At 52.5% G+C, this 26,860-nt stretch overlaps 2 protein-coding genes and 2 long non-coding RNA genes across 10 annotated transcripts in view; 2 read left to right on the top strand and 2 right to left on the bottom strand.

Moving 5' to 3' along the window:
• Nucleotides 1–373: 373 nt before the first annotated feature.
• On the bottom strand, nt 374–7,451 carry LOC148662520 (uncharacterized). Its single transcript, XR_015936348.1, has 6 exons — nt 7,329–7,451; nt 6,682–6,980; nt 4,367–6,028; nt 3,610–3,769; nt 661–1,773; nt 374–541 (listed from the first exon to the last, which is right to left on the bottom strand). It is a non-coding gene; the product is annotated as an uncharacterized LOC148662520 (long non-coding RNA).
• LOC148662521 (C-type mannose receptor 2-like) lies at nt 6,710–11,641 on the top strand. Of its 2 annotated transcripts, XM_088631165.1 has the most exons (9): nt 6,710–6,849; nt 7,171–7,515; nt 8,086–8,433; nt 8,679–9,011; nt 9,173–9,508; nt 9,612–9,965; nt 10,364–10,470; nt 10,792–10,894; nt 11,316–11,641. In XM_088631165.1, exons 1-9 carry the CDS (start codon nt 6,807–6,809, stop codon nt 11,351–11,353), a joined length of 2,007 nt encoding a protein of 668 aa, XP_088487291.1. In that variant the 5' UTR covers nt 6,710–6,806; the 3' UTR covers nt 11,354–11,641. The 2 variants fall into 2 exon arrangements, with proteins under 2 accessions (XP_088487291.1, XP_088487290.1); XM_088631164.1 differs by lacking the exon at nt 11,316–11,641 and having other exon boundaries at nt 10,792–10,995.
• On the bottom strand, nt 8,065–13,612 carry LOC148662522 (uncharacterized). Of its 3 annotated transcripts, none has more exons than XR_015936347.1 (4): nt 13,376–13,612; nt 9,683–10,914; nt 8,768–9,565; nt 8,065–8,578 (listed from the first exon to the last, which is right to left on the bottom strand). It is a non-coding gene; the product is annotated as an uncharacterized LOC148662522 (long non-coding RNA). The 3 variants fall into 3 exon arrangements; XR_015936346.1 differs by having other exon boundaries at nt 9,683–10,929; XR_015936345.1 differs by having other exon boundaries at nt 9,683–10,942.
• A 1,848-nt stretch (nt 13,613–15,460) lies between these two features.
• LOC148662523 (uncharacterized) overlaps nt 15,461–26,860 on the top strand; it is a 16,894-nt gene continuing 5,494 nt past the window's right edge. For 2 of the 4 annotated variants that reach the window (XM_088631160.1, XM_088631162.1), the window contains exons 1-12: nt 15,461–15,611; nt 17,110–17,228; nt 18,456–18,536; nt 19,888–19,998; nt 20,255–20,335; nt 20,682–20,762; nt 20,928–20,993; nt 23,541–23,621; nt 24,496–24,810; nt 24,968–25,156; nt 25,249–25,479; nt 26,683–26,856. In XM_088631160.1, coding sequence (XP_088487286.1) covers nt 17,151–17,228; nt 18,456–18,536; nt 19,888–19,998; nt 20,255–20,335; nt 20,682–20,762; nt 20,928–20,993; nt 23,541–23,621; nt 24,496–24,810; nt 24,968–25,156; nt 25,249–25,479; nt 26,683–26,856 — 1,488 coding nt within the window. In that variant the 5' untranslated portion in view covers nt 15,461–15,611; nt 17,110–17,150. Of the gene's footprint in view, nt 15,612–16,281; nt 16,518–17,109; nt 17,229–18,455; nt 18,537–19,887; nt 19,999–20,254; nt 20,336–20,681; nt 20,763–20,927; nt 20,994–23,540; nt 23,622–24,495; nt 24,811–24,967; nt 25,157–25,248; nt 25,480–26,682; nt 26,857–26,860 lie in introns of those variants that run through there. The other 2 variants (XM_088631163.1, XM_088631161.1) reach the window with 2 other exon arrangements.

Raw genomic sequence — 26,860 nt, forward strand, 5'->3', positions numbered from 1 at the left:
GGTCAAAGCTACGCAGACTCCAGCACAACGATCGCCGTGCGTCTCCCAGGTGGGGCCGCTGGTGCAGAACGATCGCCGTGCGTCTCCCAGGTGGGGCCGCTGGTGCAGAACGATCACTGGGCGTCTCCCAGGTGGGGTTACCGCTGCAGAACGATCACTGGGCGTCTCCCAGGTGGGGTTACCGCTGCAGAATGATCACAGTGCGTCTCCCAGGTGGGGTTACTGCTGCAGAACGATCACTGTGTGTCTCCCAGGTAGGGTTACTGTTGCAGGATGATCACTGTGTGTCTCCCAGGTGGCTTTGAGATTCTCAATAGAGGCTCTGGCTCACCTTACGCCAAGAAGGGAGAAACAGACTCCCCCCCCCCCACCCCACCATCACCCAGCAACAGGGACCAGGGTTCGACTCCTGATCCAAGACTCACCTCCGACAGCGAATCCCAGAGTCCAGGCCAGGACTGGGAGCAGACCGGTCAGGGGGGAGTCCAGGAGATCCACTTCAGACCTCTGCCGGCTCTCTTCCTGAAGAGCTCCTGAGAGCCTGTGACACAGCGGAGACAAAAAAAAACAAATCGCAACACCGGAGGTGGAACTCCTCTGGAAGAGAAGGGAGAACCCCGGATCAGGTCCAGGTGAGGAGGCATTGGAGAAAGGCATCACCTGCAGCCGGTGCTCCTGAGCTGGCAGGTACATCGGCAGCTCCCAGCAGCGTCCAGGCCTCCGAGCCCCAGCCTCCACCACAGCGAGAGACAGAGGACAGGAAAACCCAGCGCTTACCCTCTTCCAGCAAAAAAAGATCCTTACTCAGCTCATCATCTGACTCACTCAGATAACTATTTCTAGGAGATACCGACTGCTTTAGCGTCCAACCAATACAGACCATGACTGTGAATTCATGCACAGCCCCCCACCGATCAGTGTGTGCCTTCAGCCCAGGGGGCCTGTTCCCAGCTGGTCAACACGCCGCCGGACCTGGGCAGCGTCTTCTCCCGCGAGGAGGCCGTGTCGCTGGCTCCCAGCTCCCCGGCCTCTCGGGAGTCCTCCTCTATCCCAGGGTGCTGTGCCCCCTCCTCCAGCCGAGTGCGGGTGGCGTCGGGAGGGCCACGGGGGGGGCGATCCGGCCCAGCGCTGGTTTCGGAGGCCGCTGTGGGTGTGGTGGGTCTCGGTGCCTCTGCCGCTACGCGCCCTTCTGTCCCCGCTGGCGACGGCCGCGGCTCTTTCCTGGTGCCGGTCTCCCTGGTGATCTTCCACGCCGCGCCGCGCCCCTGCACACGGCGAGTAGTTCTGCCGGCGATTCGGAGAGACGGACCACCCCTGCTATCCCGGGTCCCGAGTACCTGACCTCTTCCAACATCTGTCAGGTCCGTCACGCAGCTCCAAACGCTCACATACTCAGCTGCAGATCTGAACGTGTCTTTTTAGGGCAGAAACATCAGCAGACAGTATTGACATGAATACACAAGAGTCCTTTCCAAGTGCGATTCACACACTTGGAAATATATCGTCCTTCTTCGTGAGGCGTGCCCATTACTCTGTCCGTCCCCGGCGCCCCGTGCAGCGACCAGCCCCTGCAGTCATCGTCCAGTGCAGCAGCTCCTCAGGACAGGGGCCGAGACAGCGAGCATGCAGTAAAATACACAACGGGCCGTCACACCAACCAGTGTCGAGACGGACCTTTCCAGTGAACGACCCGTGAGGGGAATGACCGGCTTGACCGTGACTGTGGAAATCAAGTCCAGTGAACATTCATACAGCAGGTCCTCGGGACAGGGGCTGAGACAGCGAGCATGCAATAAAATAACTGACAAGCAGTGACACCAAGTACTGTAGCGACTGTCCTGTCCAGTGACTGTCTCATAAAGAGAATGACTGCTTTAGCAATTAACCGTGACTGTGGAAATCAAGTACAGTGAACATTCATACAGCAGGTCTTCAGGACAGAGACGGACTGACCATTACAGTGACCACTGAGTACAGTGAACATTCATACAGCAGGTCCTCAGGACAGAGACTGACTGACCATTACAGTGACCACTGAGTACAGTGAACATTCATACAGCAGGTCCTCAGGACAGAGACGGACTGACCATTACAGTGACCACCGAGTACAGTGAACATTCATACAGCGGGTCTTCAGGACAGAGACAGACTGACCATTACAGTGACCACCAAGTACAGTGAACATTCATACAGCAGTTCCTCAGGACAGAGACGGACTGACCATTACAGTGACCACCGAGTACAGTGAACATTCATACAGCAGGTCTTCAGGACAGAGACGGACTGACCATTACAGTGACCACTGAGGACAGTGAACATTCATACAGCAGTTCCTCAGGACAGAGACTGACTGACCATTACAGTGACCACCGAGTACAGTGAACATTCACACAGCAGTTCCTCAGGACAGATACGGACTGACCATTACAGTGACCACTGAGTACAGTGAACATTCATACAGCAGGTCTTCAGGACAGAGACGGACTGACCATTACAGTGACCACTGAGGACAGTGAACACGCAATAACATCACTCAGGAAAGAAACCAACTGGTCTGGACACTTTCCCTCCAGTGGACATCCAAAAAGCGGCTGGTTTTGTAACTGACAATTAAAATGAATCTCCAGTACAGTTAATATTCAATTCACAAATGATTCAGGACAGAGCGAGTCTGAAGTGGTGACCAGCAAGGGGGTGACTCCCAGTACAGGGACGATCCAATACAATAATTAATTGGGGAAAACCACTGGTTTGGAACTTACAAGATCACAGTGACTATCCAATACAATAATCAATCAAAAAGATTGTAGTGTATACCCAATACAGTGAACACCCAGTGTGGTGAATATTCCATTAAATAATTAACTATAATTAATTTAATATAATTAAATATCAGATATTTCCCAAGGATATCAGGGAGTCACCTTCTCCAAACTCCTTCAAATCCAGACTCCAAACCCTCTTCTTCAGAAGAGCCTCTCCTGAACTGGTTCTGTCCTTCACCCCTCTGCTTCTCCTAGTGCCACCACCCCCGGTCTCCTCTGTGTGCTGTCATTGTGTTTTATCTGGTGTAGTCTTCTTATTTATTGTTATTGTCATCCCGTAAAGCACTTTGAGAAGCCACCTTTAAAGGCGCTATATAAAATAGTTTATTATTATTGAATAACTATTGAAGTGACTTACCTTTCCAGTGAACATCTCACAAGGAGAATGACTGGTTTCGTAATTAACCACGACAGTGTATATCAAGGACAGTAAATATTCAAACATTTTTCAGGACAGAGAGTGGCCGATGTAGAAACTAGCACTAGCACAGTACAGTGAATATCCAATACAATACAATAATTATTTTTGGGAAAAATGCCGGTTTAGTGACTAACGATTGTGGCAACAACCCAGTACAGAGTTCGATTGGTTGAGTGAAAAACAGAACGAACATCCTTCACAATAAACATCCAAATCGCTCAATGTTCAGGAAAGACACCCGACTGGTTCAGCGACTCAACATGACTGTGATCACCCAATACTACTGCTATTAACGAGAGCCAATTTGGAAAAGTACCGTTCGCTTTACTGACTAGCCCAGTACCGAAACAACACAACACTCACTCGGAGAAGAACCCAGGCTGTCCGCCCTCCGCTCGCGGTCTGGGGACGCCGAAGGTCACCAGGTCAGCAGCACGAGGCGACACATCCCGTTCCTTCACGTCCGGCGGGGCATGTCGGCTGAAGAAGACTCGGCAGCACCGCGCTCCTCCTCCTCACAGCTCTGTGCCAGAATGTTGTCGACGGATACGAGCGCCAGTTATTTCACTCAAGTTCTGTTTTCTCCTCCCAAGACGGCGAAGGATCGCAAGGCAACCGTTAGAAACTTTGATATTGATGCTTTTTGTCACGGTAACCCATGTAATTAATTTGTAGTAAACTTGTCAAAGTCATCAACAGCATTCTGACAGCCTGTACATCTCACCTGGTCTGTCCCAGGGCAAACATTATGACACTACGAGGAAAACGAACACAGCACTCCAGGACTGCACTGACACTCTGCCGACACGGGTGACAGACACACAGGGACAACAGAGAAGACGACACAGCATCTCCACTGCTGAACACCAACAGGCGAGACACACACACACCTGGTGCCTGACAAACACGGGTGTGCAGAAGGGGGCGTGGTGCCGTCTGCATAGCAAAACCCCCAAAAAACACACAAATACTCTCAGACACCTGGAAGAGGAGAGGAAGTCAGACACCTGCAGTTTTAATGAGAAACAAACTTATTTTGCACGTCTAGGACTCTGTGTCTGTCTGTGTGTGTGTGCGTATGTAGGGGGTAACTGTCTGTTTCTCAGTGTGCATCTCTTACCCCTCCTGAGTGGCACTCTGTTGACTCACACAGCGCCCCCCGGTGGTGACTGGATGTAACCTCCACTCGCCTACAGCACCGCCGCCACCTCCTCCGATTGCCCTGCTCAGGCGTCAGAGTGAAGGGTGGTCTCGCCCTCCCTGGGGTGGAGGGGGGGGGTGACCTGCCCTCTCCGAAGTCCTGCGGCCGCCTCCTAGAGACTCACACTGGGGGAGCTGAGCTCATCGCCACCCGGGCCTCTGGGGCAGCTCTGGACCTGCTGAGAGAGGGGGAGAGAAACACCAGGACGGGCCGCACACAGACACAGCTCTTCCGATGGTCTCAGCAAAGGATCCCTGATGTAAATCCGCTCTCAGTTAAATCGCCAGTGTCTGGAGAAGCTTAATAAGCTGTACTACAGAGAACTGAATAAACCCAAGCTGCAGCACAGAGACCCGCATAGCAGCCACTGCCTGTCCTCTGAGTGAAAGAGACCGAGACCGCAAACCACAACTACAACTCGGTCACCACTGCAGTAAGAAGCCAAGCAGGTTTATTCATCAGTGTGTGGAGTTACAAAGAGAAAACTCTGACTTCAGACAAGACCCGACGCTCAGGTGTCAAATACTGAGTGTTTAAAACGTCTCCATTCCCAGATCATAAATCTTGCCGTCTTGTCTGTAAAAGTTTAAACTACTGCCATGAAAGGTCACCTCTGAGTAATAAACAATCACAGTGATGAAAAAGAATCACTCACTAACAAGCTAAGGCCACTGCAAAACATTATTATATGAAATAAAATTCCAAGTCCCTTCACCAAAACAGTTCTAATGAACTGAATCTGTGAGATTCAATCTGTGAGATGAGAACAGAGCCTGCAGAGCCACTCGGGCAGAGACAGAGACTTCACTGAGCAGTTACCAGCCTCGTTAATTACAGAGAAACATTCCTGTACTGAGCTCTGGAGCTGGGGTAGAGGGGGCTGAGCTCTGGAGCTGGGGTAGAGGGGGCTGAGCTCTGGAGCTGGGGTAGAGGGGGCTGAGCTCTGGAGCTGGGGTAGAGGGGGCTGAGCCCTGGAGCTGGGGTAGAGGGGCTGAGCCCTGGAGCTGGGGTAGAGGGGGCTGAGCTCTGGAGCTGGGGTAGAGGGGGCTGAGCCCTGGAGCTGGGGTAGAGGGGGCTGAGCTCTGTAGCTGGGGTAGAGGGGGCTGAGCTCTGGAGCTGGGGTAGAGGGGGCTGAGCCCTGGAGCTGGGGTAGAGGGGGCTGAGCTCTGGAGCTGGGGTAGAGGGGCTGAGCTCTGGAGCTGGGGTAGAGGGGGCTGAGCCCTGGAGCTGGGGTAGAGGGGGCTGAGCCCTGGAGCTGGGGTAGAGGGGCTGAGCTCTGGAGCTGGGGTAGAGGGATGCAACAGTTTCTGCCCCTGTGGGGCTCCAGAGCAGGAGGGATCTGTGTCAGTCCTGTGTTTTCTACGAGCTTCACAGACACACCCTTGTCCAAGCTGTGAGCTGGGGCCAGGCGATCGAGCTCTATTTCCATACCGGCTGCGTCAGCGAGGCAGAGAGCGATACCAGCGCAGGCAGACAGACAGAGAGCTCGTCTCCCACCCAGCCAGGCGCCGAGACAGAGGGACACCCCGAGGAGCAGAGGTAAGTGTGGGAGAGCAGTGTCCCAGGGCACTGCACTCACCCCTGAGGGGCAATTAAAACACAGGGAGAGCACCAGTTAATACAGCATACAGCGAGCACACCAATAAACACAGGGAGAGCACCAATTGATACAGAGATCTAATGTGTTTAAATGTGACTCTGTCACTCTGTCTGTGCTCCTGGTGGGGCTCTGGCCTGTGTCAGGCTCTCCTCTCACCTGACGGACTCTCCCCCTTGCGCAGGAGTCTGAAGGGGGGGGGGGGGGGGGGGGGGTCATGACACAATAGGTCTCAGTGTCCTGCTCCTGCTTTGTTTAGAACAGGATCCCCAGCGGACACCTGATAAACTTTCCTGATTTGCCTAGTTAATAAATAGCTGGTATTGTATTCTAACTGGTACCAGGAACACAGGGCAGAGTGAGAGAGACAGGTAGAGAGGGAGAGAGAGGACAGGAGAGAAAGAGACAGGGTCAGGTACAGAGAGGAGAGAAAGAGAGACAGGTACAGAGAGAGAGGGGAGAAGGAGAGATAGAGGGACAGAGACCGGTACAGAGAGAGAGGGGAGAAGGAGAGACAGTGAGAGACAAGTACAGAGTGAATGAGAGGAAAGAGAGAGGGAGAGAGACAGCTGTCCCTTCTGCTGCTGCTCCTGATGTCTGTCTGACACGCTGACCGACGGCGCACTCAGGTGATCACCTGCGTGACTTCCTGTCCGGCTCCCAGCTCTGCTGTCCGAGGGGCTGGCCAGCGGACCGACCCCACTGCCTGTCCAGAGAAGGGCTTGGACACGCGCTGCCTGACCTCCCAGCGGCGCCGCGGAGATGGAGATGGAGGGGCTGGCCTGTCTGCTGCTGGCCTTGGCCGGTGAGTGACCTCTGACCTCTGTCTCAACCTCGTTCCAGCACTCGGGCCGCAGGTATCGGTGTTGGGTGATACCCGGCGAATCCTGGACACGACAGGCAAGGTTACAGGTGACTCCCTGGGCCCCGGTTTCTCTGGAGAAGAGGGAGAGGAGGAGGGAGGGGAGCTCTGCCTCCTGTGTCTCTGTACAGACCCCCTCCCCAGCGATATCCTTCTCTCTCAGGGGACCGGGGTCGCGGGAGTAGCCTGAGGTTATTAACTACTTTCTAAAGCACAGCTGCTGCTGCTCGCCAGAACTCCACCTGCTTGGTTTTCTGTCCCCAGTGCTCTGTCCTCCTGGATCCGGCCACATCAGGAAGTTCTACTTTGTGGACTCACCCCTTAACTGGACCGACGCTCAGAGACACTGCAGAGACAACTACACTGACCTGGCCTCCATCAGCAGCACAGCAGACATGGACACAGTCCTCAACACCACTAACCTGCCCAATGGCACAGCCTGGATAGGCCTGTACCGAGACTGCAGAGAGAGCTGGCGGTGGTCTGGCGGAGAGGTCCTGACCTTCACCCACTGGAGGAGTCAGCTCCCCTGCGCTGTTCTCAACGCAGCGGGATTCTGGGAGGAGAGAGACTGCAGCGAGGAGAACTACTTTGTATGCGAGAGTCAAGGTGAGACAACACTGCACACAGGGCTCAATCCGAGAGCAAGAGCTGTTGTGAAAAGGAGACCTGCAGTCCCAAATTATCAGACTGGTTATAAATTCATTGATGGCGATACTCTGCACGCAGAGTTGACTAACAAGAAAGTAGTAGTTGTGGGTAAAACCGTCGAAGTGGAGAGCAGTATTTTCTACTGGATTAGAAGAGCTGTGCTCACAGGCCTGCTTGTTTCCAGCGTCACAGGGCTGCAACACCTCACTGGGAGATTTGTGGCCTCGTTCTGAACCACAGAACACGACTCTGCACAGACCTGAAAATTTCACCCATTCTGTGAAATAAATTGGAGGTTTTTAAGTCACGGTGTACATTTTACTCCAATTGTGGTCTGGAGTGCACTCGTCAGTGCTGATTCTAACAACGAAATCTGAAAATAGCCGCACAGCTCCCCTCTAAGTATAGACTGCTGTGCAGAGCATTGTGGGACTTGTAGTCTTAAAACACTTTGCTGTCACTAATGCCAAGGGAAGGAGCACCTTACCTGAGGTACTACAGTTTCACTCCTGATCGTTGTCTTCACAGGTGCGGGACAGCAGTACAGGCTGATCAGGGAAAACAAGACCTTCGCTGCAGCCCAGAGACACTGCAGAGAGAGCTGCTCCGACCTGCCCCGGGTGGACAGTGTGGGAGAGTCTCAACAGATCCGGACGACGGCGCAGGGACACGCTGTCTGGATTGCTCTGCTCCAGGATGGCTGGGAGTGGTCTGACGGGAGGCGCTCTGGGTTTCGCAACTGGAGTCCTGGGCAGCCCAGTGGAGGAGCCCTGTACACTGTGATCTATTTAAAAGATAATATATATAATAACAATAAAAGAGGTGAATGGAACGACGCAACTCAAGTCCGAGGCAGGCCCTTCTTCTGCTACACTGGTGAGTCCAGCCCTGACAGTGTCCCAGAGCCCCAGGCAGTAGCTCAGGGGGGTGAGTTTGTCTCAGGAGAATCCAGCTTGAGAGAACAGCAGCAGAGAGCTGTATCTCCCTCGTCTGATCTCAGTCTCCCAGCAGCAGCACAGAACTACATCAAGAGCCAATAATGAATTTAGAGACAGAACATCAAGTAAACGACAATTTCAGAATGTACAGAAATCATATTTCTATCTGTATTTTATTTACAGCTACAAACTCCTCTGAGCAGTACCACTTCATATGTGACAAAAAGTCATGGGTTGAAGCTCAGAAATACTGCCGGGACAGTCACACAGACCTGGTCACTGTGTTCACTGAGGAGCAGCAGAGACAACTTCTCAGCCTGACAAACAGTTGTATCGCAAACGGAGCCTGGATTGGTCTGTATAAGAACACACAGAGTGACCTGGGGTCTGGGGGAGCTGCAGGGAGCCCCTACACTCTAACCCAGGGGCACGTCTGTGTGCTGATGGACTCTGAGGGAGGATGGGAAGAGAGAGACTGTCAGAAGAGAAACTACTTCATGTGTCTCAACAAGACAGGTAAGAGGACAGTCCATCACACCAGTGTCTCACTGACGTCTCTCTGCTCTGAATCAGAGAGACACTTCAACACTGTCACTCGACACAGGTAAGAGGACAGTCCATCACTCCATTATCTCACTGACATTTTGACTCACTGATACATTTTCTTGTCTGCTCAGGGCGCAGTAACGTCACCCTGATTGAACTCAACCAGACCTGGACTGAAGCCCAGAGTCTCTGCAGACAGAAGCACACAGAGCTGGTCAGTGTGAGGAGCCAGAGTGAGAATGAGGAGGTTCGGAGGTCAGCACGGGGTCACAGGGTGTGGATCGGCCTGTACAACGAGCCCTGGAAGTGGTCAGACCAGGGGGCGTCCAGCTTCAGGAACTGGGCAGGAGGGCAGCCTGGGTCAGCAGGTGGACAGAGATGTGCGCAGGTGGACCTGCAGGGCAGCCCGAGAGGCGGATGGACAGAGACAAACTGCAGTGAGATCAGACCCTTCTTCTGTCACTGGGGTGAGGACGGCTCTGTTTTCCACTTGGGTTCGTGTCCTGATGGGGCGTCTGGGGACCCTACAGAGACACAGATTCAGCTTTAATTTGTGTCTCTCTCTTGCAGACAGAAGAGAGCTCGTCCTGGTGAGAGAGGAGAAGTCCTGGGCTGAGGCCCTGGATCACTGTCAGACTCACCACACTGGCCTGGCGGATATCCTGTCACACCAGGAGCAGAGCTACGCTGTTGAAGAGGCCCAGTCTGCTGAGTCCACTCTGGTCTGGCTGGGCCTGCGGCAGAACCGAGTCTCGGGGGCCTGGTTCTGGGCGAACAAGGCTCCCCTGGTCTATCAGAATTGGGGCACAGGGGGAGCCCCTGGCCGGCCTGCTCCCAACCCCTGTGGAGCCCTGGACAGAGACAGAGGGGGCAGCTGGACCAACCGCAGCTGTGAGGAGCAGCTGAGCTTCCTCTGCTCCAGAGGTACTGAGGGCGACTCCCTGTTCTGCACGTGTTTGACCAGCAGGTGGCGACAGCAGAGCCGTCTGCTCTCAGACCAGGCCTCTCACCTGACTGCTGAGCGAGGAGAGATCTGCGCTCGATCTCGCACTCCAGTGTAGAACCAGGAGACTGTCGGCCTTGTTAGTGACCCCACACCCCCCAACTGCAGGCCGGCCCCCCTCCTCTCCCCCTCTCACACCTGCATCAGGGGTGAACCAGTGGGCATGGCTGGTGAACACCAGTGTTGAGGGACCGCTCTGGACTGCAAGTCAAATGTGGCGGCAAGCGTTGATTCAATTTTCAAACTGGGGCAACAGCGCTCATTCTCTGTCTCCCTCTCTCTCGGGTGTCTCTCTGTCCTGCGACGCCTGTCGCCCCAGATCCACAGAGGAGGACGGGGAAGAGAACCATCCTGAGGCTAAAGATCGCCGGGAGCAGAGAACAGATTCAGAACGCCGCCAAGACGAAACACAGACTCCTGGAGCAGGTAGGCGGGAGCCCCTTCTGGGAGCTGAGTGTGTCTGGTGCGTGACTGGGGTTCCCCCAGGAAGGGAGCGTTTCAGACTCCGAGGAGGGCGTCCGCGACGAGCCGGACTGTTCCAGATGTCGACAGGTGGGCTATAAAGGGAAACTTCCTGTCCCTGATCCTCAGGGATTCAGATCAGGGGCTCAGCAGGAGAGACGGAGCAGATCTGCTCTGCGACACGATGTTTCGCAGCTCGAACCTGTGTTGCTCGAATCCAGGGGTGTTAGCGCTGTGTCTGAGGCGCCCGCTGGCGCCATGTGAGCTGTCCGTCTGTGTCTTCAGATGCAGGACCTGCTGGCCCAGCGGGGTCTCCTGGGGAACCACACTCTGCGCTGGAGAGAGCAGCCGGACGGACGAGTTTTCTACCCAGCAGAAGATGGTGGAGGTGAGTCTGAGACCCGCTGCCTGAGACAGGATACACTGTTGGGTGTGACTGAGAGGAACAGTAGTGGATTAAGCATTGAACCATGAGCTCCAGCACAGACCCCTGTGGCCTATATAGGGTGTGTATATTGTGTCCAGCACTGGCAGTCCAGTCTGTGTGCGTGTATGGTGTCCAGCTCTGGCAGTCCAGTCTGTGTGCCTGTATGGTGTCCAGCTCTGGCAGTCCAGTCTGTGTGCCTGTATGGTGTCCAGCTCTGGCAGTCCAGTCTGTGTGTGAGAGTGTGTCTGAGTGAGATGTCCAGCTCTGGCAGTCCAGTGTGTGTGTGTGTGTGTGTGTGTGTGTGTGTGTGTGTGTGTGTGTGTTGCCCAGCTCTGCCTCAGGTCTGAGTGTCTCACTCTGCTGTCGTGTGTTTTGTCCACAGACCAGTGTGTGTCCAGTTTGGACTCGGAGCCAGTCTGACAGCAGAGTGTCCAGTCCGGGCAGTGTGGGACAGCTCGGAGACTCTGGCCTTCTTCACACAGCTCTCCCATCTGGATTATTCACATTTATTATGCAGCATGTAGAAAAACTGTAGCATTTCAGCAGCACAAACATGTCATTATATCAACTTCGATAGACATGGGGTTAAAGCCCCTCGCTTTCTTTACTACACAAGCAGCTCTGTAAGGTCCAGAATTCACTGTTTAAAAACACAACAAGTTGTGATCCAAGTTTTCTTTTTTCTAATAAAAGCATCTGCCAATCAGAGAAGGACTGAGCACGGGTTATGTTCTGAATCGTTTTCGTATTCCCCCAACCTACCATACAAACGGCACATTTCTAGTCAAACGATTGCTACGTATTATATAAAGGTATATATTTTTACAGGATTTTATAACTATCTAACTTATGCATTTTTCTATGCTCCTCTTAACGTACAGCACCCCAAATAAATACACAGAAATGTCCAGAAGCACAGACTAGGCTGGTAGAGAAGTTAAAAAAGAACTTCTTTCCATCTAAACAGTGTCGGATTTCCCTGCAGGGTGACACAGCTGCTAGTTATGAATAATTCTATACCAGTGAGTTACAGAACGGATATATTGCTTGCCTGCCCGGTTTTAATATATATATTTTAAGTACCTCAGGCAGTGAGTCCCCTGTAGTTATTGCAAAGTCATTATTGGCAGGGGCCTCTACTGAATATATTTATAATAATGCATTGAAACTTGGGGGGAAAAAAAAGGCTTTTATAAACCTTACATACAAGTAAAGAATTATTAGTAACCACAGCAAAATAGATTCTTCTTAGGAAAGATTTGTATGATGTCTCTATATCAGATTCATTATTTGTCCTTTATTGCACAATTCTTTCTTGTCCTTCATATTTGACCTCTCTGGGGGACAGAGGGTGATCAGATGGGTGAAATATTTTCTCAGTTTAGGTTCCCGAGTCGTTTTCTGCACGTTTCTTGCTTAACGTCGCAAGTTACAGGTTGTCACACAATTACAAATCTATTAAGAACAGCCTTACTTGTAGGTTAAACAGGAATAAACTTAATATTCCGAGGCAAAAAATAAACTGAATATTTAATTCATTTTCAACTGAATACATTTTAAAATGAACACAATTCTAAAACCTTTGTACCGTTACACAAAAAAAACAGACTACACGAGAAAAGGGGACTAAAATTGATTGTTTTAGTCAATTTAAAGACTAATTAAAAGGTTAAAATTTAGTGGATTATATTTAAAAGTCAGTAAAACACATTGTGGTCGACTATGACTAAGGCAAAATCTTGTAACTTAATACTTTAAAATTGAATAATGATGAATAATTAACGACTTGAAGCGAGCATTTTCTCAGTTACTTTCAGCAGAGCACATTTACGATAAGTTAGAGGATGATTTCTAACAGTTTTACTTTTATTCATAATAATTTGGGTTTCCAACGGTTGTGATAGAGACTTGGACGCCGTGAACCCGACACGAGCATTTTCTTTCAAGACAAACTCACCAGAGGGGGACGTGACTTTCCGTGAAGTTAGTTTTCGCTCACTCAGGGAATGGTTTCTGACACTGTTTAACGCGAATTATTATTTTAATTGACCGGTTTTGACAAAAAAACGCCGGTGCCGCGAACCTGACGAGAGCATTTTCTCAGCTCCTTTCCGCACAGGGGCAATATGTCGTCCACTAAAGCACGTTTCTGCACACCGAGGGAATGGTTTCCAACACTTTCTATTGATAATTATTATAATAGTTATAATAATTCTTATTTTAACGGACGGGTTCTGGCGGAGACGCCGACGCCGCGCACCTGTCGCGAGCGCTCTCTCGCGAGCCTCCTCCCACACGCGCAGTAACGGTCGCGTCTAACGGCACCGTAGTCACGAGCGGAAACTTATCGTTAAACAGAAAAAAAGTCACTTTTCTCTGTCTGAAATCGTCATGTCGTCTCTAAACTCTGCCGTTTTACTCTACCAACACACTCCGCCTTACCCGAGTCCGCCGCCGTCGCGCTCACTCGTTCCTGCGGGTCGAGGGGGTGGGAGAGGAAGGAGGAGGGGCGACAACCGGAAGTCCCGCCAACTTGCGCGCCTGTGCGCCGCCCGGAGTTTCCGGGGGGAAGTGACGTCACACGGGCGGCCGCAAGAGGGGGAGGAGTCACATAAACTCATTGCTCATATCTTCTAGGGCGCTGTGGGTCGGCGCAAACCTTCTCCTAGTGTGAATCTAGGGGCCACCTGTCTCATCCAGCGCTGTGGTCATCCCAGCTTCAAGGTGATAATAAACACACATTGTCCATCTTCATCCTCATCCCAAAACTGGATCGTTATTTCATGTCCTCCCACTGAGGACAGCGCTGTGTTTCTTCCTCGGGGGCCCTGGGGTTCTGTGTCTCGGCCCAGATACACCCCGTGCGACACTTCAGCGCCACATGACCGAAAAACAGGGGGTCAGAAATGACGGGGGGGGGGATCGCTCTCCTCAGGAAGAGCGCACGACGTCGCAATGAGAGCGAGTTCACCTTGGAGGGGACCTGAACTCCGACACAGTAAAGCAACAAGAGAACACCGATCGCACTCCTCTCTACACCAGTGGGACGGCCGCGGAGGGGGTCAGCAGTTTTAGGTTCCTGGGGGTTCACATCTCAGAGGACTTCACCTGGACGCCCCACACCAACACCGTGGTCAGACCAGCGCGGCGGCGCCCTGTTCTCTCTCTCCCCGCGGGCGAAAGAGGTTCGGCACGCCGTCACCCCTCCAGGCCAGCCTCTGCAGGGGCGCTGTTGAGAGCACCCCGCCTGGCTGCATCCCTGCCTGCTGGGGGCGCAGAGTCCTGCAGAGGGGGGCGCAGTCAGGGCGGCTCATCGCCGGCTGTGAGCTACCAGGCATCCGGGAGATCTGCTCAGCGAGATGTCTGAGGAAGGCCGGGCCCATCCTCCAGGACCCCAGTCATCCCAGTCACAGACTGGTTTCCCTCCTACCGGCCGGTAAACGGTACCGAAGCATCCGGTCCGAGTCCGACAGACGACAGAACAGCTCCTACCTCCAGGCAGTCAGACTGCTGAACAGCCAGCCTGCGGCTCCTTCAGCAGATCACCTGTAGTGGCTACAGGGACACACAGTTTTCACTGTATTCAGCATGACTGCACTACTTGGATATACTGCACACACCCTGGACACACAACAGCTCCACTCATATTGAGTTTGATTCCGTTTCTCTTACAGCTATTATCGTGTAACCTTATTTTCATAACCTCAGTGTTGTGATTTTTGTGTTTTTGTGATTGTTGGGACTTCTGGGATTCTTGTGAGCTCGCGGAAAAGACCTTTCATTGCCAGCAACTGCTGCTGCTGCTGCACTGTTGTGCGTTTGAGAAGTACACTTTGACTTGATGTGATCTGATTTGATTTAACTAGATGTGTTAGTGGTGTTAGAGGTGTGAGTGGGGCCAGCAGGGGGCGCTCTCACCCAGCTCACAGCCCCACTGGAGCCCAGCAGGTGTGAGCCCGGCCAGTACCTGGAGGGGAGACTCCTGGGAGAGCTGAGGCTGCTGCTGCTGGAGGAGGTGTGAGTGGGGCCAGCAGGGGGCGCTCTCACCCTGCGGTCTGTGTGGGTCCTGATGCCCCAGTATAGTGACGGGGGACACTGGACTGTAAACAGGCGCCGTCCTTCGGATGAGACGTCAAACCGAGGTCCTGACTCTCTGTGCTCATTAACAATCCCAGGGGGTTTCCCGAAAAGAGTAGGGGTGTCTCCTCCCCACTGAGAGCTGCTGTGTGGGGAGCGTTCTGGCGCACTATGGCTGCCGTCGCATCATCCAGGTGGGGCTGCACACTGGTGGTGGTGGAGGGGATCCCCATTACCTGTAAAGCACTTTGAGTGGAGTGTCCAGAAAAGCGCTATATAAGAGTAAGCAATTCTTATTATTATTATTATTATTATTATTATTAGATACTGGGGTGATTTGTCTGAGAAACAGCCCCCGTCCCCCGTCTCCCGTCCCCCCCCGACCCTGGTCCCCGGACAGCCGTCTGCGCTGCGTCTGCGCTGCGTCACAACCACCGCTGTGACGTCACAGAGCCCGACCGGCGTCAGAGAGCGCCGGAGTCAGAGCGCGAGACCGCACGGGCAGTCGCACGGCGGGGAGGTATCGATCGCTTCGTCTATCGACAACCAATCGCTTCAGCGGAAGATAATCGATCAGCTGGACAACCGACTCCATCGATCGGTGAGTCCCGCGGCGGGTCCCGCGGCGGGTCCCGCTATCGGCTATCGTCCGGCGGTCCGGACGGGCGGCGGGGGTATCGATCCTGGATCGAGCGCGTTTCGTGTCACTCGCGTTCGTGTCAGAGCGTGATTCTTCAATAAGTGTCTCCGGGAGCTCGGGCAGCAGCTCTCAAGCGGACAGAGCTGTGGGGGCAACAGTCCGAATCCGTTTTAGCGCTCGAAAGAGAAAGTGTTTTCATAATAATGATAATAACGACTGCTCACACTTCTATAGCGCCTTGCCGGACCCTCCCCTCGGAGCTCTTCCCAGGTCAGGGGGATCCCCTCCAGCCCCCCCAGTGTGTACCCCACCTGGGTGATGCTCCAGTCCGCTCAGCACACAGCAGCTCTCAGTGGGGAGGAGAGCAGAGGGATGGAGCCAGTTCAGAGAGGGGGGTGATGAGGAGGACAGGCGGGGGGTGTTTGACTAGCTGGGGGGATATTAAGGGGGCAGTTTTGGGGGGACCGGAGTGCTGCGGCCCCGAGAGGAGCTCAGTCCGCACAGCCCCTGCTCTCCCGCTCGGTGTCCCGGGGTTTTTAATGCCCTCAGGGACCGTGATGGGGGCGGACGCGGGGTTAACGTCTCCGGACCGCGGCTCCAGAGGGAAGCGCGACCCCCTCATGAACCACAGCCCCCCCGTCTGCTCCAGTTTAAACCCTCTCGGAGTAACGGGACTGTTATCCGGGGTGTCGCGACGGGACCGTTTCTGCTGTGACGTTTCCCGCCGCTCCGCGTTACCATGGCGGCGGCCGGCCCGGCCCGTCGCGCAGAGCGGCGTGACGTCACGCGTAGCAACCGGGCGGCGCGTCCGAGGCGTCAGGGCGGCGGCGCTTTGAAGAGCCGAAGAGACCAGCGAGCAACACTCACGTATATATATACTGTATATACCGTAGACACCGCCTGTCTCACATATATATATACTGTATATACTGTAGACACCGCCTGTCTCACATATATATATACTGTATATACCGTAGACAAGGCCTGTCTCACATATATATATATACTGTATATACCGTAGACGCCGCCTGTCTCACATATATATATACTGTATATACCGTAGACACCGCCTGTCTCACATATATATATACTGTATATACTGTAGACACCGCCTGTCTCACATATATATATACTGTATATACTGTAGACACCGCCTGTCTCACATATATATATCCTGTATATACTGTAGACACCGCCTGTCTCACATATATATACTGTATATACTGTAGACACCGTCTGTCTCACATATATATATACTGTATATACTGTAGACACCGCCTGTCTCACATATATATATACAGTAGATATCACACACACACATATATCCTGTATATACTGTCTCACACACACACATATCCTGTATATACTGCAGACACACATGGAAAGTGATTCCGAACGAGTGTCATTTTAAAACCGTGATTTTTTATATATTTTTTTGATCAAACGTCCCTTTTTACAGTTTTATTAGGTGTCATTGGCTACCGACCCATCCGAGCCGGAATGGATCAGAACCGCCGGCGAGAGATCACGGGTTCTGGTGCCAGGCCCCTATCCCGGAGAGCTGGAAGTCACCCAGTAGTAAGCTCATCTTAATATGAATTTCTGTTCATGCTTTCTTGACAATATTAGTGTTAGTTTTAGTATGAACTGTAGTATTGATGTTATTACTACTGATAGTGTTAGTGATGGTAGCGTTACTGAGAGTTACTGTTAGTTTCAGTATTAATATTCATTTCTATTCATGCTTTCTTGACAATATTAGTGTTAGTTCTAGTATGAATTGTAGTATTGATGTTATTACTACTGATAGTGTTAGTGATGGTAGCGTTACTGTGAGTTACTGTTAGTTTCAGCATTAATATTCATTTATATTCATGTTTTCTTGACCATTACAGTGTTAGTTTTTGTATGAATTGTAGTATTGATGTTATTTCTGATAGTGTTGGTGATACTAACACTATTACAGTATTAACAGTTCTGATAATATTCATGTATTAGTGATAGTGTTACTGTGAGAATATTTATACTAGTATTCATATAGTCTGTGTGCGTCTGTGAGTGTGTGTGGTATCTGTGTCATGTGTCTGTGTGGGTTTGTGGTGTGTGGTATCTGGGATTGTGTGTATTTGAGTGTGTGTCTTTCTGTGAGTTTATATCTTTTTGTGTATATACAGTGTAGTATCTGTGTGTTTGTTTATCTGTGTGTGTGTGCTGTATATCTGTGTGTGTTGGTGTGTGTTTGTATCTCTGTGTGTGTGGGTGTATGTGTATCTGTGTGTGTGTATCTATGTGTGTGTATCTGTGTGTGACTGTGTGTGTATCTGTGTGTGTGTGCTGTATATCTGTGTGTGGGTGTATATGTATCTGTGTGTGTGTATCTATGTGTGTGTATCTGTGTGTGAGTGTGTGTGTGTATCTGTGTGTGTGTGCTGTATATCAGTGTGTGAGGGTGTATGTGTATCTCTGTGTGTGTATCTATGTGTGTGTATCTTTGTGTGAGTGTGTGTGTATCTGTGTGTGTGTGCTGTATATCTGTGTGTATCTGTGTGTGGCTGTGTGTTTGTATCTGTGTGTGTGCATGTGTTTGTATCTCTGTGTGTGTGAGTGTATGTGTATCTGTATGTGAGTGTGTTTGTATCTGTGTGTGTGTGCTGTCTATCTGTCTGTGGGTGTATGTGTATCTATGTGTGTGTATCTGTGTGTGAGCGTGTGTGTGTATCTGTGTGTGTGTGCTGTATATCAGTGTGTGAGGGGAGCTCGGGCTCCACTGGTGTGTCTGTTCTGACAGAACTGACCCATCAACAGGTGCCGACAGAGATGGCTGTGGTCCAGAGCCGCCGGCGAGTGGGACCAGAGTCTAGAGTCCAGGCCAGCGTCCAGAGAGCTGTGAGTCCCCTGGTACTCCTGTCTGCTGTGATATTAATATTAATTAATTAATATTAGTATTAGTATTAGTAGTAATAGCAGCAGTAGTAATAGTAGTAGTATTAGCTGTAATATCAGCAGTAGTAGTAGCAGCAGTAATAATAGTTGTATTAGCTGTAATAACAGCAGTAGTAATAGTGGTAGTATTAGCTGTAATAGCAGCAGTAGTAATAATAGTAGTATCAGTAGTAATAGCAGCAGTAGTAATAATAGTCATAATAGCTGTAATAGCAGCAGTAGTATCAGTAGTAATAGCAGCAGTAGTAACAGTAGTAGTATTTGTAGTAATAGCAGCAGTAGTAACAGTAGTAGTATTTGTAGTAGTATCAGCAGTAGTAACAGTAGTAGTATCAGTAGTAATAGCAGCAGTAGTAATAGCAGTAGTATCAGTAGTAGTAGCAGTAGTATCAGCAGTAGTAACAGTAGTAGTAATATTAGTCGTAATAGCTGTAATAGCAGCAGTAGTATCAGTAGTAATAGCAGCAGTAACAGTAGTAGCATCAGCAGTAGTAACAGCAGTAGTAACAGTAGTAGTATCAGTCGTAGTATCAGCAGTAGTAATAGTAGTAGTGTTAGCTGTAATATTAGCAGTAGTATCAGTAGTAGTATCAGCAGTAGTAATAGTAGTAGTGTTAGCTGTAGTAATAGTAGTAGTGTTAGCTGTAATAGCAGCAGTAGTAATAGCAGTAGTATCAGCAGGAGTAATAGTAGTAGTGTTAACTGTAATAGCAGCAGTAGTAATAGCAGTAGTATCAGCAGTAGTAATAGTAGTAGTGTTAACTGTAATAGCAGCAGTAGTATCAGCAGGAGTATCAGCAGGAGTAATAGTAGTAGTGTTAACTGTAATAGCAGCAGTAGTATCAGTAGTAATAGCAGCAGTATTATCAGTAGTAGTATCAGCAGTAGTAATAGTAGTAGTGTTAGCTGTAATAGCAGCAGTAGTATCAGCAGGAGTATCAGCAGGAGTAATAGTAGTAGTGTTAACTGTAATAGCAGCAGTAGTATCAGTAGTAATAGCAGCAGTATTATCAGTAGTAGTATCAGCAGGAGTAATAGTAGTAGTGTTAACTGTAATAAAAGCAGTAGTATCAGCAGGAGTATCAGCAGGAGTAATAGTAGTAGTGTTAACTGTAATAGCAGCAGTAGTATCAGCAGGAGTATCAGCAGGAGTAATAGTAGTTGTGTTAGCTGTAATAGCAGCAGTAGTATCAGCAGGAGTATCAGCAGGAGTAATAGTAGTGCTGGCAGCAGCAGTAGCAGTCAGTAATTCACAGCAGGGGGACTCAGAGGGGTTGTGTGTGTCTGTCTCTAGCAGAACCGGGTCCGACACCCCCAGGTCTGGCAGGAGGTGCCTGGAGGCTCCGCCCAGAGCCGGCAGGGAGTGGCCAGAGGTTCTGGAGCCCGGTCCGAGGCCCAGCGAGCGGTGAGCTGTCTCCTCCCCGTCAGCAGCCCTTAGAGCTGCTTGTCCAGGTGTGCGCTGAGAGCCGAGCGCTGCGGCGAGGCGCCAGCTCGTTAATCTGCTCGTTAATCTGCTCGTTAATCTCGGGGCAGGGCTGAGTGACGGAGGTCTCGTTCGCTCACTTTCCACTGGTGTGTGAGGGTGAGGGAGTGAGTGTGAGGGTGAGAGGGTGAGGAGTGTGAGGGTGAGAGAGTGACTAACGCAGTCGACCCTCCGGCAGGTCACGACAGAGACGGGTGGGACCCCGAACGTCCAGAGAGGGGCGACAAGCACTGAGGCGCTGGACAAGGAGTATAGACGAGTAAGAGACAAGAGTGTGTCCTGCTGCTGCTGATGATGATGATGATGAAGGTGGTGAGGGTGAGGGTGATGACGATGATAAAGAAAGTGGTGATGATGAGGATGGTAATGGTGTGATGATGATGATGATGATGATGAAGGTGTAGGGGGGGGATGACGATGATAAAGAAAGTGGTGATGATGAGGATGGTAATGGTGTGACGATGATGAAAGTTGTGATGGAGATGATGATGATGATGAAGGCGGTGATGTTGACGATCAAGATGAAGGTGGTGAAGATCATGATAAAGGTATCAGTGATGATGATGATGTGGTTGATGAAGATCACACTGCGTGTGTGTGTCCAGCTCCTGAAGGAGGTGATCCTGGAATGCCGTCAGATCCGGGCGAGGAACTTCGCTGCCACCAGCCCCAGGCCCCGGACAGACGTGAGTCCCGCCGCTCGGCTGCTCGTTAGCGCGCTCGTTAGCCGTGAGGACGACTGCGAGGGGGGTCTCAGACCGCCGGGGCCGCGGTCGCTCCCTCGCTCCCTCGCTCCGGAGCTGTGAGAAGGTGGAGGGGCGGAGGGACTGAAACTATGGGTCTGCCCACAGATCCCGTCTCGGGACCTGGTCATCAGAAAGATCCGGCAGCGCACGGCAAGAGAGGAGTGTCTGCATGTGAGTCTCCAGCGGAGAGGAGGAGGAGGAGGAGGGGGGGGGGATGGGTGGAGATAGAGATCGCAACGGTGATGACTGTGATGATGATGGTGGTGGTGGAGATGATGATGGTCATGATGGAGAAGCTGGTGATGATGGTGGTGGTGTTGGATATGATGATGGTCATGATGGAGACGCTGGTGATGATGATGGTGGTGGTGGAGATGATGATGGTCATGATGGAGAAGCTGGTGATGATGGTGGTGGTGTTGGAGATGATGATGGTCATGATGGAGACGCTGGTGATGATGATGGTGGTGGTGGAGATGATGATGGTCATGATGGAGAAGCTGGTGATGATGGTGGTGGTGTTGGAGATGATGATGGTCATGATTGAGAAGCTGGTGATGATGGTGGTGGTGGTGGAGATGATGATGGTCATGATGGAGAAGCTGGTGATGATGATGGTGGTGGTGTTGGAGATGATGATGCTCATGATGGAGAAGCTGGTGATGATGGTGGTGTTGTTGGAGATGATGATGGTCATGATGGAGAAGCTGGTGATGATGGTGGTGGTGGAGATGATGATGGTCATGATGGAGAAGCTGGTGATGATGGTGGTGGTGGTGGAGATGATGATGGTCATGATGGAGAAGCTGGTGATGATGGTGGTGGTGTTGGAGATGATGATGGTCATGATGGAGAAGCTGGTGATGATGGTGGTGGTGTTGGAGATGATGATGGTCATGATGGAGAAGCTGGTGATGATGGTGGTGGTGTTGGAGATGATGATGGTCATGATGGAGAAGCTGGTGATGATGGTGGTGGTGTTGGAGATGATGATGGTCATGATGGAGAAGCTGGTGATGATGGTGGTGGTGTTGGAGATGATGATGGTCATGATGGAGAAGCTGGTGATGGTGGTGGTGTTGGAGATGATGATGGTCATGATGGAGAAGCTGGTGATGATGGTGGTGGTGTTGGAGATGATGATGGTCATGATGGAGAAGCTGGTGATGATGGTGGTGGTGTTGGAGATGATGATGGTCATGATGGAGAAGCTGGTGATGATGGTGGTGGTGTTGGATATGATGATGGTCATGATGGAGACGCTGGTGATGATGATGGTGGTGGTGGAGATGATGATGGTCATGATGGAGAAGCTGGTGATGATGGTGGTGGTGTTGGAGATGATGATGGTCATGATTGAGAAGCTGGTGATGATGGTGGTGGTGGTGGAGATGATGATGGTCATGATGGAGAAGCTGGTGATGATGGTGGTGTTGTTGGAGATGATGATGGTCATGATGGAGAAGCTGGTGATGATGGTGGTGGTGTTGGAGATGATGATGGTCATGATGGAGAAGCTGGTGATGATGGTGGTGGTGTTGGAGATGATGATGGTCATGATGGAGAAGCTGGTGATGATGGTGGTGGTGGTGGAGATGATGATGGTCATGATGGAGAAGCTGGTGATGATGATGGTGGTGTTGGAGATGATGATGGTCATGATGGAGAAGCTGGTGATGATGATCACTGGTGGAGATGATGATGGTCATGATGGAGAAGCTGGTGATGATGATGGTGGTGGTGGAGATGATGATGGTCATGATGGAGAAGCTGGTTATGATGGTGGTGGTGTTGGAGATGATGATGGTCATGATGGAGAAGCTGGTGATGATGGTGGTGGTGTTGGAGATGATGATGGTCATGATGGAGAAGCTGGTGATGATGATGGTGGTGTTGGAGATGATGATGGTCATGATGGAGAAGCTGGTGATGATGATGGTCATGATGGAGAAGCTGGTGATGATGGTGGTGGTGTTGGAGATGATGATGGTCATGATGGAGAAGCTGGTGATGATGATGGTCATGATGGAGAAGCTGGTGATGATGGTGGTGGTGTTGGAGATGATGATGGTCATGATGGAGAAGCTGGTGATGATGGTGGTGGTGTTGGAGATGATGGTGGTCATGATGGAGAAGCTGGTGATGATGATGGTAGTGGTGGAGATGATGATGGTCATGATGGAGAAGTTGGTGATGATGATGGTGGTGGAGATGATGATGGTCATGATGGAGAAGGTGGCGAGAATGATGATGATCGTGACGGAGATGATGATGGTGGTAGTGGAGATGATAAAGAAGGTTTTAGTGATGATGTTGGAGATGATGATGGTCATGATGGAGAAGCTGGTGATGATGGTGGACATGATGATGGTGATGGAGATGGTCATGATGGAGAAGGTGGTGGAGATGATGATGGTGGTAGTGGAGATGATGAAGAAGGTTTTAGTGATGATGTTGGAGATGATGATGGTCATGATGGAGAAGCTGGTGATGAGGGTGGAGAAGCTGTTGATGGTGATGATGATGGTCCTGATGGTGAAGCTGGTGATGGTGATGATCGTGACGGAGGTGATGACGGTCATGATGGGGAAGCTGGTGACGATGATGATAGTGTTGGAGATGATGATGATGATGGTGGTGGAGATGAGGAAGGACTGGAGAGGTGGGGTGGGGTCGGTCCGCTGTCCTGTCTGACGGGACGGTTCTCTCCTCCTGCAGATCCTTCGGGAGATGATCGCGGACTGTCGCAGGAGGAGTGAGCAGACTGTCCCTGCGGCTCCGCCCAGGCTGCCCGGAGCTGTGAGTCTGTCGGCCTGGCCGATTGTGGTGCAGGGCCACTGGCCAGACCCCTCCTGGAGAATGCCCCCTCTGTGGCCTCATGCCCCCTCTGTGCCCTCTCGCCCCTTCTCTCTCCTCTCTCTGTGCCCTCATGCCCTCTCTCCCCTCTCTCTCTCCTCTCTCTGTGCCCTCATGCCCTCTCTCTCTCCTCTCTCTGTGCCCTCATGCCCTCTCTCCCCTCTCTCTCTCCTCTCTCTGTGCCCTCATGCCCTCTCTCCCCTCTCTCTCTCCTCTCATGCCCTCTCTCTCCTCTCTCTCTCCTCTCTCTCTCCTCTATCTCTCCTCTCTCTCACCTCTCCCCTCTCTCTCTCCTCTCTCTCTCCTCTCTCTCCTTTCTCCTCTCTCTCACCTCTCTCACCTCTCTCTCACCTCTCTCCTCTCTCTCTCCTCTCTCTCTCCTCTCATGCCCTCTCTCTCTCCTCTCTCTCCTCTCTCTCACCTCTCTCCTCTCTCTCACCTCTCTCTCCTCTCTCTCCTCTCTCTCTCCTCTCTCTCTCACCTCTCTCCTCTCTCTCCTCTCTCTCTCCTCTCTCTCTCACCTCTCTCCTCTCTCTCACCTCTCTCCTCTCTCTCACCTCTCTCTCCTCTCTCTCCTCTCTCTCTCCTCTCTCTCTCCTCTCTCTCCTCTCTCTCTCCTCTCCGCTCTCTCACCTCTCTCTCCTCTCTCTCTCTCCTCTCTCTCTCCTCTCTCTCACCTCTCTCTCTCTCCTCTCTCTCTCACCTCTCTCTCCTCTCTCTCTCCTCTCATGCCCTCTCTCTCTCCTCTCTCTCTCTCTCCTCTCTCTCCTCTCTCTCACCTCTCTCTCTCCTCTCTCTCTCCTCTCTCTCTCCTCAGACCAGCCAGCTGATCGTCAGGCGGGAGCCCGAGGCCCAAGCCTGGCGGGAGCAGCTGAGCCCCCCGGCGCTGGTCGGCCCGCGGGGGGCGGTGGCGTGGGCCCCGTGGGAGGCGGTGGCGTGGGCCTGCCCCCCGGCGGCGCAGTGGCGCCTGCGGGAGGGCCTGCGTGTGGAGCTGGAGGCGCTGGTGCAGCGGGTGGAGGGGCGCCTGGGCGCCTGGGCTCGGGGCAGCCTGTCCGGCCTGCAGCTGGGCTGCCTGGCGCTGTACGACCAGCTGCTGCCCGAGTTCGGGCCGCGGGCCGCGCTCGCCGGCCCGGTGAGTTGTTCGGGACCGAGCGGTGGGTGGGGGTCAGGGGTCGTCGTCGACGGCGACGGGAGCTGGGGCCCCTCCCCCCCCCTCTCTCTGATGATGTCGCGGGGGTGTCACGATGATGTCGTCTCGCCTGATTCGCCCTCCCTGCCCCCCCCCCCAGGACCTGCCCTTCCGGGGCCTGGGACACGCCAGGCTGGACGCCTACCGGGAGGCCAGGGAGAGGCTGAGGTCCTACTTCGAGCGCACGAAGGTCCGCTGCGACTTCTCCGCGGTGGACGCCTGCATCCGCCGGGCCGCGGCCGAGCTGCGGCGCATCCTGCGGGCGTACCTGGGGGACGCGGCGGCCCAGGTCGGGGGGCGTCGGGGGGCGGCGGGGCGGTCCGATCCCCCCCGGGGGGCAGGAGTCGGGCAGCAGCTGACAGCTCTGCTGTGTGTCTCCAGTCCCCACAGCCCAGCAGGCGCATGATCCAGGGGGGCGAGGCGTTCGGCCAGAACGGGCTGTCCACCCCTCCCTCTCCTGGCCCCCGGCGCCCCCGGCACCCCCCTCCTCCATCGCCCGGGTCCCTGTCCCGCTCGGAGAAGCCCCAGGCAACGGCGCCGGGTCGCCCCCATCAGAGCCCTGAGGAGCCCCCCCCTCTGAGGACCTTCAGAGCCCCTGAGGCTCAGCAGCAGGTGAGGAGAGAACAAGAACCTGTCCTTGTGTGGAGACACCTGTCCACACTCTCACTGGACACACTCACCTGTCCACACTCTCACTGGACACACTGGAGACACTCACCTGTCCACACTCTCACTGGACACACTCACCTGTCCACACTCTCACTGGACACACTGGACACACTCACCTGTCCACACTCTCACTGGACACACTGTACACACTCACCTGTCCAGACTCTCACTGGACACACTGTAGAGACACACTCACCTGTCCAGACTCTTACTGGACACACTGTACACACTCACCTGTCCACACTCTCACTGGACACACTGTACACACTCACCTGTCCAGACTCTTACTGGACACACTGTACACACTCACCTGTCCACACTCTCACTGGACACACTGTACACACTCACCTGTCCACACTCTCACTGGACACACTGTACACACTCGCCTGTCCAGACTCTCACTGGACACACTGTAGAGACACACTCACCTGTCCAGACTCTTACTGGACACACTGTACACACTCACCTGTCCACACTCTCACTGGACACACTGTACACACTCACCTGTCCAGACTCTTACTGGACACACTGTACACACTCACCTGTCCACACTCTCACTGGACACACTGTACACACTCACCTGTCCAGACTCTTACTGGACACACTGTAAACACTCACCTGTCCAGACTCTCACTGGACACACTGGACACACTCACCTGTCCAGACTCTTACTGGACACACTGTACACACTCACCTGTCCAGACTCTCACTGGACACACTGTACACACTCACCTGTCCAGACTCTTACTGGACACACTGTAAACACTCACCTGTCCAGACTCTCACTGGACACACTGTACACACTCACCTGTCCAGACTCTCACTGGACACACTGGACACACTCACCTGTCCAGACTCTTACTGGACACACTGTAAACACTCACCTGTCCAGACTCTCACTGGACACACTGTACACACTCGCCTTTCCACACTCTCACTGGACACACTGTACACACTCACCTGTCCAGACTCTCACTGGACACACTGTAGAGACACACCCACCTGTCCAGACTCTTACTGGAGATGCTGTCCAGACTCGCCTGGTGTCCAGAGATGTATCAGAGGCTCAGTACAGGGGATCTAGAGCACATACAGAATCAGGAGTGGAGAGGGGCCCCACTATCAAGCTCTGCTGTGTGTCTCCAGTCCCCACAGCCCAGCAGGCACATGATCCAGGTGGGCGAGGCGTTCGGCCAGAACAGGCTGTCCATCCCTCCCTCTCCTGGCCCCCGGCGCCCCCGGCACCCCCCTCCTCCATCGCCCGGGTCCCTGTCCAGCTCGGAGAAGCCCCAGGCAACGGCGCCGGGTCGGAGAGAACAGGTGA

This window comes from Lepisosteus platostomus, chromosome 5 (assembly GCF_059453375.1).
Source record: "Lepisosteus platostomus isolate fLepPlt1 chromosome 5, fLepPlt1.hap1, whole genome shotgun sequence".
NCBI classification, from domain to species: domain Eukaryota; kingdom Metazoa; phylum Chordata; class Actinopteri; order Semionotiformes; family Lepisosteidae; genus Lepisosteus; species Lepisosteus platostomus.